Genomic DNA, 18,624 nt, shown 5'->3' with positions numbered 1-18,624 from the left:
CGTTGATGTTTATGGTTAGGTACACATTGGTGCAACGACAGTGCTTTTTTCGCGAATGCGCTTGTTAAATCACCCGTTTGGCGAAGTAGGCTATGATTCAATGATAAATTAACAGGCACCTCATCGATTATATGCAACGCAGGACAAGCTAGATAAACTAGTAATATCATTCACCATGTGTAGTTAACTAGTGATTATGTTAAGATTGATTGTTTTTTATAAGATACGTTTAATGCTAGCTAGCAACTTACCTTGGCTCCTTGCTGCACTCGCATAACAGGAGGTCAGCCTGCCACGCAGTCTCCTCGTGGAGTGCAATGTAATCGGCCATGATCAGTGTCCAAAAATGCCGATTACCGATTGTTATGAAAACTTGAAATTGGCCCTAATTAATCGGCCATTCCGATTAATCGGTCGACCTCTAATTGAAACGCCGACTGCCAGCCAGGCCTAATCACCCAACATCAGTGCCCGACCTCACTAATGCTCTTGTGGCTGAATGGAAGGAAGTCCCTGCAGCAATGTTCCAACATTTAGTGGAAAGCCTTCCCAAAAGATTGGAGGCTGTTATAGCAGCAAAGGGGGGACCAACTCTATATTAATGCCCATGATTTTGGAATTAGATTTTTGACGAGCAGGTGTCCACATACTTTTGGTCATGTAGTGTATTTACCAGACTGACTGAACACACACACACCACACCACACCACACACACGCGCACAGTGTGTATGGTATAATCCCTGTTGTTATGATACATACAGAGCTCTGGGTGAAGTGAAAATGTGTTGTCTATTCCCTCCTCCACCAGTAGGGGCACTGCTGTCATTTCTGATCAGCACCTCTCTGCATCTGTCTACTCCAATGATGTATATACATCATTGGTCTACTCCCTCCCTCCTCCCAACACTTTCAACTGTCTCCTGGGGGCGCGTTCAGGTGGGTTCAGCGTTACAGAATGTTCAGATATAAATGTATTGTTGAGAACAGACATGGCTCAAATGGAACCCTGGACCCTAGCACAGACTGGGAGGATTTGACCGGTGCAGTCAATATGGTAATAGCGCCACCTTGCTCTCTGATAGGTTAGGTGAAAGTTTCACCATATTGATTATGGCAATCAAATCCTCTCAGATCTTCACATTCACATAGGGCAGCGGTTCCTAAACTAGGGGTCGCAACCCCATGTGGGGTCGCCTAATATGAAAATGGTGTCACGGGAGAATTTCTAAAATCCTGCATAAGAAAATACAAAACAAATTATTTACTGTATATTATAATATCGTCTTTGTATCTCAAAATCATTGTAATGTGGTTAACCTTAAAAATCAAAATGAAAATGATTCAAATCTAAAGGGTAATATTCAACTAGATTATGGAAAAAGGCTACACTTGACCGGTGAATCGGTTGGACCCGCTACACTATGAAACCACACAATATTGCAGAGACTTTGATATTACCAGCCGCAATTTATATGGTGAACGCAATGTGTGGGGAGGGAAGAGGCACAGAAAATCACATCAATACCTTTGTCAAATAACAGTGTTTAATGAAGAATTCATGCTATTGCTAGCAATCAACAGGAACCTCTTAATGACTCAAACTGCCATATGGAAGCATTGTATGGCACAACGAGTGCAACTGGCACCAAACGAGCTGAGCAGAGAACTCTGAGATCCTCTGCAACGGTTAACTCCGATTGTAAACTACATCAAACCACACCCACTGCGCACGCCTGTTCACAAAACTTTGTGGAGATATGGGATCAGAACATGACAATGTTCTATTTCACACCGAAGCTTGGTGGTTATCAAGGGGGAGTGGTGGAAATATGTTTTTAATTAAGAGAGGAACTCTTGTAGTTCACAATGGAGGTTAAAAAAACTTGGTTGACTTTCTGTGTAATGAAAAGACAATGTGTCTCCTTGCCTATGTAACAGACACATTTAGAAACTGAACAAACTGAATGCAAGCATGCAGGGAAATACAAACACATTCTACAGATGAGTGACCGATCCAGAGGACAGCATGTTTGTAACAGAAAACAGCATCAGGAAGTGTCCCACACGAGTGATGACTGCTCACATCCAATGCTTGGAAGAGTACTTTGGGACCTACTTTCCAATCCGTTTGACTGATCCTTACTCAGTTGACATACCGGTTAGTGAAATCAAACTCGGAAATCTCTGACTTCAGTGCGTTCAAGACAACCAGAAATACTGTTAGAATGTTTTGCAGTTGACTGTCATAGTCCTTATTTTAAAAAAAGAAAAAAGAAAAAAGAAAGAAAAAAGTGAACATTGGCTATTAATGACATTATTTTCACATGGTTGGGGACGCAAGAATTTTCAGATATCAAAATGGGGTCGTGGGTCAAAAAGGTTTGGGAAGCCCTGTAGGGTCAAGTGGTCCATTTGGGATTGGGACATGAATCTCTGTTGGATAGAACAGGGAATCATGTCAGCTTTATTCATTTTCTTTCTGCAATGTTCTGAACACACCCCTATTCTAACCAACTCACATCTGTTCACCTCTGACCTTCTTTCCCTGTCTCCAATCTGATTGGTCGAGATCCAGACAGCTTTTAGCAACCCAGGGAGTTCTGACCAGCCCTTGTAAGAACAGAATGAATGTTTGTGTTATGTCTCCCCGAGTTTTAATGGAGCTTTCTACGAAGGAGATTACATTTGATACTTTTATACTTCCTATAAAAACATGTAGTACATTAGGAGGAAGTCTTTTCTCTTGTTTTTTTGTCAAAGCCTCTTATTTCTCTCTCACTGCTCCCTCATTCTCTCTCTCCCCTGCGCTCTCTCTCACTCCCTCCCCTTCTCTCTCTCTCACACACACATGTTGGCCTACGCACCACAAGCAAGCAAAATGAGCAATTCATATTTATATAAATGTTTTGTTACTTGCAACAAAGAAGAGGGAGAAAGAGTGAGTGTGAGTGAGGTCAGTGGGTTGTTACCGCCTCTCACTTGATTAGAAATGCGAGCGCTCATGCCCTCTTTCTCACACACTCTCTCACTCTCTCGCTCTCTCGCTCGCTCTCTCTCTCTCTCTCGCTCTCTCGCTCTCTCTCTCTCTCTCTCTCTCATCCTCTTTCTCACACACTCTCTCTCGCTCTCTCGCTCTCTCGCTCTCCCTCTCCCTCTCCCTCTCCCTCTCCCTCTCTCTCTCTCTCTCTCTCTCTCTCTCTCTCTCTCTCCACTTCAGTCAGCAGGAGAACAATAACAGTCACTAGAGAGGTAGAGTCTGACACACCGCTGCTGCTTTGTCAGGCTGTGGAGCTCGCCTCACCTCCTAGCTACAGGTGGATAGGGGGAACTATGGAAACTACAAATGCAACTGTGATCAAGAAGGATTTGAAAGACTTTCCAGCTATTTCCTGCATTTTCCACTGTGTCCATGGAGATTAGCAGTGTTTCTCTTGCTTACCCGACGGTGTTTGTGTGTGTTTACCTTCTTTAATGCCTCTTAGGGAGGTTGTTTACGTGTTTCTGTCTCACGGTTAAAGTCATACTAGACGTAATTTAATCATTATACCGTATTAGGCTATACACAATGTTTAACTTCTTGATAGTACAGTTGATGGTAATCCAGTATGTATTTGTCTATTCCTTGGTGGAATACACTTGTTAGTTGTTCTGGGTGACTAGATTTTAAAAGCAGTGTCTAAATGAATATACTTGTTAACCTTTAACCCTCTCCTCTCTGTCTCCCTCTCTGCAGATAGCTGAGGCCTTTGTCCTCCAGGAAGATTGTATCCTTATCACTTGTGTGTGTGCTTGTTTGACTGTGTGTGAGAGCGTATGTGTGTGTGTGTTATGCCCTCTAGGTCTATGAAGAGTGTATCCTTATCTGTCAGCTCATATCTCTGTCTCTCTAGTAAATGACAGGGTTCTCTGGTTCATTCCAACTCTCAGGCTGTGCTGTGTTCCAGTTTAAACCTACCACAGGGTTCTCTGGTTCATTCCAACTCTCAGACTGTGCTGTGTTCCAGTTTAAACCTACCACAGGGTTCTCTGGTTCATTCCAACTCTCAGACTGTGCTGTGTTCCAGTTTAAACCTACCACAGGGTTCTCTGGTTCATTCCAACTCTCAGGCTGTGCTGTGTTCCAGTTTAAACCTACCACAGGGTTCTCTGGTTCATTCCAACTCTCAGGCTGTGCTGTGTTCCAGTTTAAACCTACCACAGGGTTCTCTGGTTCATTCCAACTCTCAGGCTGTGCTGTGTTCCAGTTTAAACCTACCACAGGGTTCTCTGGTTCATTACAACTCTCAGACTGTGCTGTGTTCCAGTTTAAACCTACCACAGGGTTCTCTGGTTCATTCCAACTCTCAGACTGTGCTGTGTTCCAGTTTAAACCTACCACAGGGTTCTCTGGTTCATTCCAACTCTCAGACTGTGCTGTGTTCCAGTTTAAACCTACCACAGGGTTCTCTGGTTCATTCCAACTCTCAGACTGTGCTGTGTTCCAGTTTAAACCTACCACAGGGTTCTCTGGTTCATTCCAACTCTCAGACTGTGCTGTGTTCCAGTTTAAACCTACCACAGGGTTCTCTGGTTCATTCCAACTCTCAGACTGTGCTGTGTTCCAGTTTAAACCTACCACAGGGTTCTCTGGTTCATTCCAACTCTCAGACTGTGCTGTGTTCCAGTTTAAACCTACCACAGGGTTCTCTGGTTCATTCCAACTCTCAGACTGTGCTGTGTTCCAGTTTAAACCTACCACAGGGTTCTCTGGTTCATTCCAACTCTCAGACTGTGCTGTGTTCCAGTTTAAACCTACCACAGGGTTCTCTGGTTCATTCCAACTCTCAGGCTGTGCTGTGTTCCAGTTTAAACCTACCACAGGGTTCTCTGGTTCATTCCAACTCTCAGGCTGTGCTGTGTTCCAGTTTAAACCTACCACAGGGTTCTCTGGTTCATTCCAACTCTCAGACTGTGCTGTGTTCCAGTTTAAACCTACCACAGGGTTCTCTGGTTCATTACAACTCTCAGACTGTGCTGTGTTCCAGTTTAAACCTACCACAGGGTTCTCTGGTTCATTACAACTCTCAGACTGTGCTGTGTTCCAGTTTAAACCTACCACAGGGTTCTCTGGTTCATTCCAACTCTCAGACTGTGCTGTGTTCCAGTTTAAACCTACCACAGGGTTCTCTGGTTCATTCCCACTCTCAGACTGTGCTGTGTTCCAGTTTAAACCTACCACAGGGTTCTCTGGTTCATTCCCACTCTCAGACTGTGCTGTGTTCCAGTTTAAACCTACCACAGGGTTCTCTGGTTCATTCCCACTCTCAGACTGTGCTGTGTTCCAGTTTAAACCTACCACAGGGTTCTCTGGTTCATTACAACTCTCAGACTGTGCTGTGTTCCAGTTTAAACCTACCACAGGGTTCTCTGGTTCATTCCAACTCTCAGACTGTGCTGTGTTCCAGTTTAAACCTACCACAGGGTTCTCTGGTTCATTCCAACTCTCAGACTGTGCTGTGTTCCAGTTTAAACCTACCACAGGGTTCTCTGGTTCATTCCAACTCTCAGACTGTGCTGTGTTCCAGTTTAAACCTACCACAGGGTTCTCTGGTTCATTCCAACTCTCAGACTGTGCTGTGTTCCAGTTTAAACCTACCACAGGGTTCTCTGGTTCATTCCAACTCTCAGACTGTGCTGTGTTCCAGTTTAAACCTACCACAGGGTTCTCTGGTTCATTCCAACTCTCAGACTGTGCTGTGTTCCAGTTTAAACCTACCACAGGGTTCTCTGGTTCATTCCAACTCTCAGACTGTGCTGTGTTCCAGTTTAAACCTACCACAGGGTTCTCTGGTTCATTCCAACTCTCAGACTGTGCTGTGTTCCAGTTTAAACCTACCACAGGGTTCTCTGGTTCATTCCAACTCTCAGACTGTGCTGTGTTCCAGTTTAAACCTACCACAGGGTTCTCTGGTTCATTCCAACTCTCAGACTGTGCTGTGTTCCAGTTTAAACCTACCACAGGGTTCTCTGGTTCATTCCAACTCTGACTGTGCTGTGTTCCAGTTTAAACCTACCACAGGGTTCTCTGGTTCATTCCAACTCTCAGGCTGTGCTGTGTTCCAGTTTAAACCTACCACAGGGTTCTCTGGTTCATTCCAACTCTCAGGCTGTGCTGTGTTCCAGTTTAAACCTACCACAGGGTTCTCTGGTTCATTCCAACTCTCAGGCTGTGCTGTGTTCCAGTTTAAACCTACCACAGGGTTCTCTGGTTCATTCCAACTCTCAGACTGTGCTGTGTTCCAGTTTAAACCTACCACAGGGTTCTCTGGTTCATTCCAACTCTCAGGCTGTGCTGTGTTCCAGTTTAAACCTACCACAGGGTTCTCTGGTTCATTCCAACTCTCAGACTGTGCTGTGTTCCAGTTTAAACCTACCACAGGGTTCTCTGGTTCATTCCAACTCTCAGGCTGTGCTGTGTTCCAGTTTAAACCTACCACAGGGTTCAATCTTATCGTTGTGCTCTTTCTTGTCTTTTGGTCAGACAGGAACACTATAGATGTTTTCTGTGCAGGGGCTTTCTACAGCAAAGCTGTGGGCTTATACAGAGTGCCTCAGTGCCTGTCGAAAGAGAGAAAAAGAGAGAGGAGGATGAGAGAGCGAGAGACATGTTTATGGATGACGGTGGCTAACACACCATCCCTGTGTAATATATGGAGCTCTCAGTACACTGCTCTGTGTAAGACAGATTCAGAACCAACTGGAGACATGATGGACCACAGGGAAAAGCCCAGTAGACATACATAGTTATGTTCCTATCACCCATACAAAGCTTATTGGTTCAGAAGGAGAGAAATAAAATATGTTTACAAGTTTGGAATCTGTACCCTTCCTCGACACGCAGCCCATGGAGTGTAGTGCAACTGGGGAACGCACATATTCAAGCTCACACACAGACACACAGCTATGATCCCTTATTGATGTCAGTGTAGATGAAGGGGAGGAGACAGGTTGATGAAGGATTTTTAAGTCTTGAGACAGGTATTGTGTCTGTGCCATTCAGAGGGTGAACCAGCAAGACAAAAGATTTAAGTGTCTTTGAACGGGGTACGGTAGTAGGTGCCAGGAGCACCAGTTTGTGTCAAGAACTGCAATGCTGCTGGGTTTTTCATGTTCAACAGTTTCCCATGCATCTCAAGAATTGTCCACCACCCAAAGGACATCCAGCCATCTTGACACAACTGTGGAAAGCATTGGAGTGAACATGGGCCAGCATCCCTGTGGAACGCTTTCGACCATGCCCTGATGACTTGCGGCTGTTCTGAGGCAAAAAGGTGGTGCAGCTCAATATTAGGAAGGTGTTCCTAATGTTTTGTACACTCAGTATATCTACCATTTTAAGGTGATTCATTGTCGTTAGCCTCCTATCTTGATATCTCTTAGTGCTTGGTGAGTGCTGTGTGTTTATTGCTGCTAATCTCTTTATATTCTGTGGGGACATTCTCTATCTACTCACTCACTCTCTCTCTCCTGAGAACCCCACCCTCCCTCTATCTTTCCATCTCGTTAGCTCGGCCACTCTTTTTCCTCCCCTTAATTCCGTAAGTGTGCACTCGTTCCCTCCCCTTCATGGATTTAAAAGCCTTGTAGAGGTCCCCTGTCTACTGTTTAAAAGCCTTGTAGAGGTCCTCTGTCTAGTGTTTAAAAGCCTTGTAGAGGTCATCTGTCTAGTGTTTAAAAGCCTTGTAGAGGTCCTCTGTCTTGTGTTTAAAAGCCTTGTAGAGGTCCTCTGTCTACTGTTTAAAAGCCTTGTAGAGGTCCTCTGTCTAGTGTTTAAAAGCCTTGTAGAGGTCCTCTGTCTTGTGTTTAAAAGCCTTGTAGAGGTCCTCTGTCTAGCGTTTAAAAGCCTTGTAAAGGTCCTCTGTCTAGCATTTAAAAGCCTTGTAGAGGTTCTCTCGAGCGTTTAAAAGCCTTGTAGAGGTCCTCTGTCTAGCGTTTAAAAGCCTTGTCTGGTTTGTGTGGTTGACTCAAGTGGTTTGTTTGTCTCGTTGTTATTTTGTAGGACCCCTTCACCCTCACACAAGACACACCTACTCTTTATTCACTCATCTCGTTTGTATTACAAACCAATGACTGAATTATGTAGGCAGATTAGTCATATTGTGTGTGTGTGTGTGTGTGTGTGTGTGTTTCCTTAACCCTGTGTTGACCAGATGAGCGAGCAGTGTGCTGTGTTCAGCTGGAGAGACTCTACCACCAGAGACGACTACACAACCTGACAACACTGCAGGAACAGTGGGGTATCTCTCACTCTCTCACTCACTCTCTCACTCACTCACTCTCACTCACTCACACTCACTCACACACAGAGCCAATTGAAGTCTCATTATGTATCATTACCTCACCTTCTCTCCCTCCCCTTACTTTCTGGGTGTGTTTATGCTGTGTCATGATTCCTTCCTCCCTCTAACCTCTGACCTTTGTTCCTCCAGAGAGGAGGTGTAGGTCAGACGGTCAGGGAGAGAGGAACAGTAACACCAACCTGGCTGCACAGCAACTGGACAGACTCGCATACATCTGCAAAACACACCAACGGTTTGTGTAAAGTGGGTCTTTAGATGTGGTCCTTTACAGCTCAGTACAGGTAAATGTTGTCCTATAACAAGGAAGACCACCGTACACATGTAATATTTCATGGGAAACCTTGAGAAGCAGGTAAAGTGATGTACATCGACACACCTGTGCTCTCCCAGGTAGTTTGTGTGTGAGTTACAGTGGTGATGGGTTAAACATATGGCCTTTTGGTGTTGCTGCACTTTCAGTCATTTGAGTTGCAGCACTGCTAGAGTTTCAGACACACACTGAAAAAGCTAGGGAAATGAACATTCCCTGGTAGCCTTGGCTACTCAGAGACCTTTCTTCAATCACAGAGGAGGAAAGTCACAGTACTAACTAGAGGTCGACCGATTATGATTTTTCAACGCCGATACCGATTATTGGAGAACCAAAAAAAGCCGATACTAATTAATTGTCCGTTTAAAAAAAAAAAAGATGTATTTGTAATAATGACAATTACAACAATACTGAATGAACACTTATTTTAACTTAATATAATACATCAATAAAATCAATTTAGCCTCAAATAAATAATGAAACATGTTCAATTTGGTTTAAATAATGCCAAAACAAAGTGTTGGAGAAGAAAGTAAAAGTGCAATATGTGCCATGTAAGAAAGCTAACGTTTAAGTTCCTTGCTCAGAACATATGAAAGCTGGTGGTTCCTTTTAACATGAGTCTTCAATATTCCCAGGTAAGAAGTTTTAGGTTGTAGTTATTATAGGAATTATAGGACTATTTCCCTCTATACCATTTGTATTTCATATACCTTTGACTATTGGATGTTCTTATAGGCACTTTAGTATTGCCAGTGTAACAGTATAGCTTCCGTCTCTCTCCTCGCTCCTACCTGGGCTCGAACCAGGAACACATCGACAACAGCCACCCTCGAAGCAGCGTTACCCATGCAGAGCAAGGGGATCAACTACTCCAAGTCTCAGTGCGAGTGACATTTGAAACGCTATTAGCGCGCACCCCGCTAACTAGCTAGCCATTTCACATCGGTTACACCAGCCTCATCTCGGGAGTTGATAGGCTTGAAGTCATAAACAGCAGAGCTGCTGGTGCCCATGATCGCTCAGTCAGACTGCTCTATCAAATCATAGACTTAGTTATAACATAATAACACACAGAAATACGAGCCTTAGATCATTAATATGGTCGAATCCGGAAACTATCATCTCGAAAACAAGACGTTTATTCTTTCAGGGGAAATACGGAACCGTTCCGTATTTTATCTAACGGGTGGCATCCATAAGTCTAAATATTCCTGTTACATTGCACAACCTTCAATGTTATGTCATAATTACGTAAAATTCTGGCAAATTAGGTGGCCCAAACTGTTGCATATACACTGACTCTGCGTGCAATGAACGCAAGAGAAGTGACACCATTTCACCTGGTTAATATTGCCTGCTAACCTGGATTTCTTTTAGCAAAATATGCAGGTTTAAAAAATATATACTTCTGTGTATTGATTTTAAGAAAGGCATTGATGTTTATGGTTAGGTACACATTGGAGCAACGATACGCACCGCATCGATTATATGCAACGCAGGACACGCTAGATAAACTAGTAATATCATCAACCATGTGTAGTTAACTAGTGATTATGATTGATTGATTGTTTTTTATAAGATAAGTTTAATGCTAGCTTGCAACTTACCGTGGCTTCTTACTGCATTCGCGTAACAGGCAGGCTCCTCGTGGAGTGCAATGTAATCAGGTGGTTAGAGCGTTGGACTAGTTAACTGTAAGGTTGCAAGATTGAATCCCCCGAGCTGACAAGGTAAAAATCTGTCGTTCTGCCCCTGAACGAGGCAGTTAACCCACCGTTCCTAGGCCGTCATTGAAAATAAGAATGTGTTCTTAACTGACTTGCTTAGTTAAATAAAGATTAAATAAAGGTGTCAAAAAAATATATATACCGATTTCCGATTGTTATGAAAACTTGAAATCGGCCCTAATTAATCGGCCATTCCGATTAATCGGCCGACCTCTAGTACTAACTGACTTTCTCTCTCTCTCTCCCCCATCTCTCTCTCTTTCTCCCCCCATCTCTCTCTCACAGACTCAGTCCTGGAACAGAGAAGGTAAGAGGTCTTCTGTCTAGCAGTGACACAGTATTCTGTGCTCTGCTCAGCTGATTTGAATGGAAGTTGTTCATATTGCTCGTCATTGTGCAATGTGAATGTATGCATGGGCGTTCACTCTGCTTTCCCTTGTGTGTGTGTGTAGTGTGAGGCTGTGGACTCTGTCTCTGTGCGTGTTGAAGATACATGTCCTTCACGCAGCTCAGGTAAGTGTGTGTCTGTTTGACCTGTCCAATCAGCCAGTTGCAGGCTCTGAGCCTGGGTGTCAGTGAACCGTTGAAGTTTGGTTGAGGAAGCAGGAGTTCATCAGTGCAGGATCAGTATCTGTTACTCTGCATGTTACTGCTGAGAGGTTCTTAAGAGGCAGCTGACCTGTCAATTATTAAACAGGACATTTACAACTATACCCTTTTCCTCTACTTTCTCTCACTCTTTCTGTCTCTCCCACTTTCTGTCTTTCTCTCCCTCTCTTTGTCTCTGTCTCTCTCTTTGTCCTTTTCCCTCTCTTTGTCTCTCTGTCCCTCTCTTTGTCTCTGTCCCTCTCTTTGTCTCTCTCTCTCCCTCTGTCTCTCTTCCTCACTGTCTCTCTCTTGCTCTCTTTGTCTTTCTTCCTCTCTCTCTCTCCTTCACTCTCTCACTCTCTTTCTGTCTCTCCCTCATTCTGTCTCTCTCACTCTCTTTCTGTCTCTCTCTCCCTCATTCTGTCTCTCTCCCTCTTTCTCTTTCTCCCTCTCTGTCTCTCTCCCTCACTCTCTGTCTCTCTCTCGCTCTCTTTCTGTCTCGCTCTCTTTCTGTCTTTTTTCTCTCCCACCTGGTTACCCATGAACATCTGAAATACATTCTATCGTGTGTTTGTGTGTGTGTGTAGACACATGTAGTCCCAGGTGTGTTACCTGTCTCTACACACAGACATGTAGTCCCAGATGTGTTACCTGCCTGTACACACAGACATGTAGTCCCAGATGTGTTACCTGCCTGTACACACAGACATGTAGTCCCAGGTGTGTTACCTGTCTGTACACACAGACATGTAGTCCCAGGTGTGTTACCTGCCTGTACACACAGACATGTAGTCCCAGATGTGTTACCTGCCTGTACACACAGACACGTAGTCCCAGATGTGTTACCTGCCTGTACACACAGACATGTAGTCCCAGATGTGTTACCTGCCTGTACACACAGACATGTAGTCCCAGGTGTGTTACCTGCCTGTTCTATCATGGCCTGGTTTCACTTTCACAACCCAGGCGTGACTAGACAGAAACACACACACTTAAGTTAGAACGCTCAATGTAAGTGTTCCAGAGGCTGGATTAGTGAGGAGAGTATCACTCTGTCGCCCTCTTTTATACGGATCTGATAAATATTTTCACATTCAATAAATATTTGGATCTGAGGGACAACTTGTCCTCGCTCTGTTTTCGTTTGAGTGAAGTGGACGAGGAAGTGTGTTTGTGTGTGTCTCTGTATGTGTGTGTCTCTCTAGTGGATATGAGATAGAGGGAGTAGACAGGAAATGAGATGTGTTCCGATGACATCAAGTACCCTATAAAACAGCAGCTAAAAGAGGAAGGGGTTGTGAAGAAGATGTTTAGGAGAGAACTAGCAGGTGTATTGATGCTGAGGACCAGTGATTCCCTCTCAGTTACTGATGTAGGTTACACAGTGGCTCTTCTGGAGACTAGATGAATCTGCAGAGGGTTTGGATGTTTAGGGGATTGTAAAGGGAGAGGTTGGGGTGGGGGGCTTGTAACACTTTTCCCATGTTGCTCTCTATCATTGGTCGGTTAGTTGGGTGTGCATCAGCGATGGAGGAGGACCATAGAGTAACAGACTCCACCCTCTCCCAGAGCATCTACCCAATCAAATCAGCTGCAGCCCTGATGAACAGCCTTTGCTTTAATGACTTTGCAGCTCTGGACGTGGCACAGAACAGCAGAGACTCCAAGAGGATTGAGGGTTTCCATAGAGACCGTCTTATTGACGGCTCCCTTGCCAAAGGGGAGGAGAGGGAGGGCAGGGCTGAGTTCACAGGCGCTCAGAGCGAAGGAACAGGACAGCAGACGGAGAGAGAGATGGAACACACCACTCAGGAGGGATACGCTGGGCCTGACCCTCCTACGGATGGGGAAATTAGCCGATCCAAGCCTGAGGAGCGGCTGGGAGGAGAGGAAGAACAGGAGGAGGTGGAAGAAGCAGAGGAGGAGAAGGATAGTGACTTGTGTTTTAAAGCTCTAGAGGAGATCTCAGTCTTGGCAGTGAAGGAGCAGCTCACACTGGAGGAGGTGCAGCAGGAGGAGAACCAGATTGAGGAGCTGTGCGAGGAGTATGTTCAGGAAGAAGACGTGTTTGTTGTGGAGATTATCAGAGATGGAGCTGCGTCTCTCGACGGCCTGGCCAAACTCATCACAGTGGAGGTGAGTGGGAGAGAAACTGTCTGGGTAACCCTCCCTGGGACTGTTGTCCAGTGACACACACGGTTGCTGATTATCTGAACAAAGGGATTTTATTGCTCTGTGCATGATTGTGTGTTTGAGAAGTCTGACGTGACCTGTCTTAATGCCAACTCATTACTTCTCTACGCAGCTAGAGCCTAATGGCATTATATAGCCATTTTGTTGGAAATGAGTGTTTCCCTTGGCAGTGTGTTGGAGTAAAATGTGGCTACTCAGAGGAGTGGCCCATAAACCAGGTCTGGCTGTTACACTAAGAGAAACTTGTACTCACAGATGTGAGTTTTCTGACCATCTGGCTACCCAAAAACTCTTCCCCTCTCTCTCTCTCCCATCCTCTTGTGAGGTAGTATATCAGAGTGAAGAGTGTTATGGATGAGGTGTCTTCCTGTGTGAGGAGACAGAGGGTAAGAGTCAGTAATTAGTACACAGACAGTGTTATGTTCTCCTTGGGGGAGGGGGTGACGTTAATTTACTGCCTTTCTATATAATTATAAAACTTTTTGGAGAACAGCGAAAATGACCCCAGCCATTAACACCTTGGCTGCTGTATGTAGGTTCATTGAAACACATCCTATTAGCTATACAATTACATTTTTATTTGTATCTTTATTTAACTAGGCAAGTCAGTTAAGAACACATTCTTATTTTCAATGACGGCCTAGGAACAGTGGGTTAATTGCCTTGTTCAGGGGCAGAATGACAGATTTGTACCTTGTCAGCTCGGGGATTCGATCTTTACAGAGCCTACGCTCTGTAAAGCAACGTTGTGAGACCGTAGTAGCGTATTTCTTGCACCTACTGCGGTAGGTTATTTTTAACGTTAGTTTCTCACTTCATCCTTCTAGCTGGTTAAGTAATAATATCCAAAGCCCTTCAACATTACTGCAATAGAAGCGACTAATTACCAGTTGTGCACTCATTCTCCTAAAGTCGTTTTTTGCTTGGGGGATGTCTAGACACAGCAGGAGTCGCAGGACGGTGTCGCCCACCAGCCTGTGTCGCGAGAGTGAACCGTTTGAAAGAGTGGTGAATGTGCTGCTCAGAAGGCAAATCCAGGAGACGCAGGCAAACATAACGAACAATCCATTGTTCATGATTCCACTTGTTTGTAAAATGAGTAAAGTTGCCCAGCAAAAAAACAAGTAATGTTGCTTAAACAGAAGGAGAACTAACAGTGACAACCAAAACCAGTGTGGTTTTAGGAGGGGTTCTGAAAGACACTCATGGGGGTGTACCCAGAAAGTTGACTAGCAACAACAACTGGAACCTAACACACCTACCATGAACACCAACTACATTTGCCCAAGATAAATAAAAACTTAATGACAGGAAACTAAAAAAAATGTTGCACTTGACACATTTATGAAACTACTTATTCCAGTTACTAATAAGCACGCACTCATTAAGAAAATGTCTGTAAAAACTGTTAAATCCCCTTGGATTGATGAGGAATTGACATTGTATGGTTGAGAGGGATGAGGCAAAAGGTATGGTAATTAAGTCTGGCAGCCCAACTGATTGGCAAACGTACTGCAAATCAAGAAATCATGTGACCAAACTAAATTTAAATTAACTACACTATGAAACAAAGATAAATTATATAAAGAATGATAGTAAAAAGCTTTGGGGCAACTAAAATGAAATTTTGGGGAAAAAAGCCAACTCGGCTCCTTCATTCATTGAATCAGATGGCTCATTCATCACAAAGCCCACTGATATTGCCAACTACTTTAATGACTTTTTCATTGGCAAGATAAGAAAACTTAGGGATGACATGCCAGCAACAAACGCTGACACTACATTTCCAAGTATATCTAACCAAATTATGACAGACAAGAATTGTACTCTTGAATTCCGTAAAGTCAGTGTGGAAGAGGTGAAAAAAGTATTGTTGTCTATCAGCAATGACAAGCCACCGGGGTCTGACAATCTAGATGGAAAATTACTGGGGATAATAGCAGACGATATTGCCACATCTTCAATTTAAGCCTAAAAGTCATTACACACCACAGATCAGCAAATATTCTTTACATCAACATATGAATCATTACAAAACTTACTGTGTTTTATGTGTGTATCCTTATATGTCAGGTGTATGTGTCTATTGTGTACAGAATATTTATGGCGTGTGTGTATGATGTGTATGCTAACCAGTTGACCTGGCACTGACCTTGTCCCTCTGACCTCCAGATGACCCCTGCCCCTAGCCTGGTGTCCATCCTGAAGAAGAGGAGGAGGAGTGTGTGTGTGGAGAATGTGTGTGTTGCTCCCTCCTCGGCCCCGCACAAACATCCTGCTAAGCGCAGGGTCCGCTTCAAAGTACCTGATGACGGCTTTGACCAGGGTGAGGGTGTGTTTGAGTCAGTGTATATATGCCCAACAATGGCTATAATCAAGTGTATGTGTGTCTGCATTCTTACTATGTCACCCTCTCCCCGTCTTCTCCCTTCTCCAGACAAGAAACAGTTGAATAAAGCTCAGTTAATAGACATCTAAACATGTTGCTCTTCCCTCCTCCAGACCAGGTGGGCGGAGACTCGTGCCTGCTCCTCTTCCTGCTCTGCCTGGTCACCGTGGTGATCAGCCTGGGAGGCACTGCCGTCTACTGTGCTCTGGGCAACGCCCACTCCACCGTCTGCACCGACTTTTCTCGGAACGCAGACTTCTACCTCGCACAGCTGCATCGTGGAATGAATCAGCTCCGACACTGGCTGACCCCTGGGTTTTAGCTGACCCCCAAGGAGGAGAGAAGATGGGAGAAGGAGAGGAACGAGAATCCCTTGTTTTGCAAGGTGGATACTCTCCTTTCTCCAACTTGGACAGGATTTCTCTCCATGTCCTCCCGTTTTCCTATCTCTCTCTCCGTCTTCACTGGCTGGCCAGTTAATGTGTGTGATGGGAGAGCGAGTGATGGAAGGTGTATGTGGTACTAGTAGCCTGCAACCACACTAACAGCAGCCTAAGATATCTGCAGCGCTGCCTAGTAGAACTAGTAGGACTGAGGACCTGTAATATACTGGACTACCTATAGATTTGAACTATACACTACTGGACATAGACCGACTCTGTGTCAGCCCAGAGGAAGGGATAGACTAGGCTAGACTCATTACCACTTACCTTGGATCCGTTCACTACCATATGGAGACGTCTGGATCCTTCAGGCATGGACAAGACCGCTCACATGCGCAAACAAGAAGCGGCCGGTCAGCCTTTTTAAGAAACCGCCGCCGCTCTTTGTTTATGGACTCCATTTTGAATCTCAACTGCACTTCGAATGTGAACAATTCTGCTGTGGTCAGAAACATTAAATAATGTCTTAAAAATATTATATTAATGAACGTTTTGTTTTAATGAAACAGATTTGACTTTTCTTTATGTTCCTCACTGTTGAAGATTCTTACGGAGTATGTCAGGGTGTTTCTTTGGGCTGAAGTTAAAAGTTGCCCCTAACCACAGATCTGAGATCAAATCTTAACCTTATCCTCAACCAAAAGGGGGAGGAAATGTCTGACTCTGTATCAGTAGTAAGGGCCAACTTCTACAACTTGTGTTTGAGGGTGTCTGGGATTATTGGGTTGTTTTGGGGTACAGATTGTAGCGTTGGCCCTTGATGGCCCTCAATGACCATATATGCAACATGGACAAGAAAGCAATACGTCTGTAATCGTGTTCAAGAATGTTTAGCGCCCTAAGGGTCAGGTCGGTACTAGAAGAGGAATATCTGTTCAGCTGAGAATTGTCTTTGCTCAGGCATGTGTATATTTATCTTTATTGTAAAATAATTATGGGCATGATCAGTATTACACCGAGTGCATTACCTCCTGCGATCAATGGACTTGATTGATTTTTACTTATTATAATTTTTGTGCTCATTAATTCTTTTATTTCAGGCTTTTTATTAGTCTATTTAATCTGTGATCTATTTTACTGTTTGTGTCAGTCGGCGGTATGTTTTAGTTTCGTCTGGAGTTCAGTAGACATGTCACAGTGGCTCCTATGATAATGTAATGATGATGTAGTAGGCTGGGCAGTGACTCTTATGGTGCATCCCAACAGTCTAAAGTGTTTTCCTCTTCTTGTCTCCTCTCTTTCATCTCCTCTTATCTGAAAACACAAGACAGGTGAAACCAACAGCAAAATATCACCCTATTCAGAACTGTTTTCAAATGGACAATATAGATATGCAATATGCTTTCGTCTTTCAAGGTTCTTTCAGAGGGGGGAAGGAGAAGAGATGAGGAGAGGAAGCCACAGTAGAGTATTGAGATGCAGCCTTGGTTTTAAAATGATTTTCACGTGTCTGGCTGGTCCAGATGACTCTGTCTTACTGTTTGGATCTGAAGTATTTATATCATATCTGCACAACGTGGGGGGAGAGAAAAAAAACGACCAAAGCATGTGCTTTTCTGTTGTTTTTCTCGTTTTGGCTTGATGTGGTTATCGTTGGTTGTTATTTTCCCTTGTTTTGTTCTTGAAGACTATGTTTTGAAAAAGAGGAGTCTCTTTCCAAGACTCACCAGTTAAAGAATGCCAGTTGGAAAAGTCAGAACAGAAGCGGGACAGAACATTTTGTCTCTGTTTTCAACTTTTGATCTGTGTATGATGACATGTGAAGACGATTAGCTAATGTTTGTCATTGTGGCTAATGCTGCATTCAGAACCAAGTGGGAAGGTGGAAATTACCAGTGGTGAATTTGTAATTGCGAGTTTGATGCATTCACTTGCTTTGAACTTGTTGAGAAACGCTGATTGGCTTAAGGCAAACAAGCTGGGACAAACAAACTAAAAGTACAGCTATCATGCTTGTAAACAAATTAGAGTTCAAAAATCATATTAATACATTGCTTTTTACAAATAATGTTTTGTTGCATTTATCGAGATAATTTCCTTAGTAGGTGACGTTGGAGTTGAGCATGTGGGAGAAGTCGGCGCTCAGGGATGATAGTTTCTGACTAGTAATTACAGGTTGGAGGGCCCGGTCGTATATGGTAAGCATTTTGCTACACCTGCAATAACATCTGCTAAATATGTGTATGTGACCAATACAATTTGATTTGAATACCACCTTCACACTTAGTTATGAACGCAGCATCAAATCTTTCTTTACAGTCTGTGAAGAAAACAATGGGCAAGTTTGTTTTGCATGGCCTGGTACCCCGGATGAGTGGAGTTTGTTCATTTGAACCATTCCATTGGCACTAAGAGAAATCTCCAGCCACCTGGGGCACTGGGCAATGCAAAACGAAACTCATCCATTGGTCAAGTTTGTTTTGTATGGCCTTGTGCCCCGGGTGGGTGGTGTTTTCTCATTTTAAACCATTCCATTGGTCCTTAAGTGAAATCTCTATCTACCCAGTGCACCGGGCTTTGCAAAACGAATCACCATTGAGAGGGATGACTGTGGTGAGTACCTTTTAAACACCTGTTTCTCTCTGTTGATTGGTTAATAAACCTCACTGTGGGGACTGATCTGACACAATT

The 18,624-nt window shown here is 43.9% G+C and overlaps 1 protein-coding gene across 1 annotated transcript in view; it reads left to right on the top strand.

The window, feature by feature from the left end:
- The window catches only part of LOC120060214 (consortin-like), a 21,369-nt gene extending 2,745 nt beyond the window's left edge, over positions 1–18,624 (top strand). Inside the window, exons 2-10 of the mRNA XM_039009364.1 lie at positions 810–937; positions 3,735–3,765; positions 8,191–8,277; positions 8,470–8,572; positions 10,666–10,687; positions 10,833–10,893; positions 12,479–13,104; positions 15,334–15,487; positions 15,664–18,624. Of these exons, the coding sequence (XP_038865292.1) occupies positions 863–937; positions 3,735–3,765; positions 8,191–8,277; positions 8,470–8,572; positions 10,666–10,687; positions 10,833–10,893; positions 12,479–13,104; positions 15,334–15,487; positions 15,664–15,872 (1,368 nt within the window). The 5' untranslated portion in view covers positions 810–862 and the 3' untranslated portion in view covers positions 15,873–18,624. The remainder of the gene's footprint in view (positions 1–809; positions 938–3,734; positions 3,766–8,190; positions 8,278–8,469; positions 8,573–10,665; positions 10,688–10,832; positions 10,894–12,478; positions 13,105–15,333; positions 15,488–15,663) is intronic.

This window comes from Salvelinus namaycush, chromosome 15 (assembly GCF_016432855.1).
Source record: "Salvelinus namaycush isolate Seneca chromosome 15, SaNama_1.0, whole genome shotgun sequence".
Taxonomy (NCBI): domain Eukaryota; kingdom Metazoa; phylum Chordata; class Actinopteri; order Salmoniformes; family Salmonidae; genus Salvelinus; species Salvelinus namaycush.
This window is presented reverse-complemented; position numbering and strand designations above follow the sequence as displayed.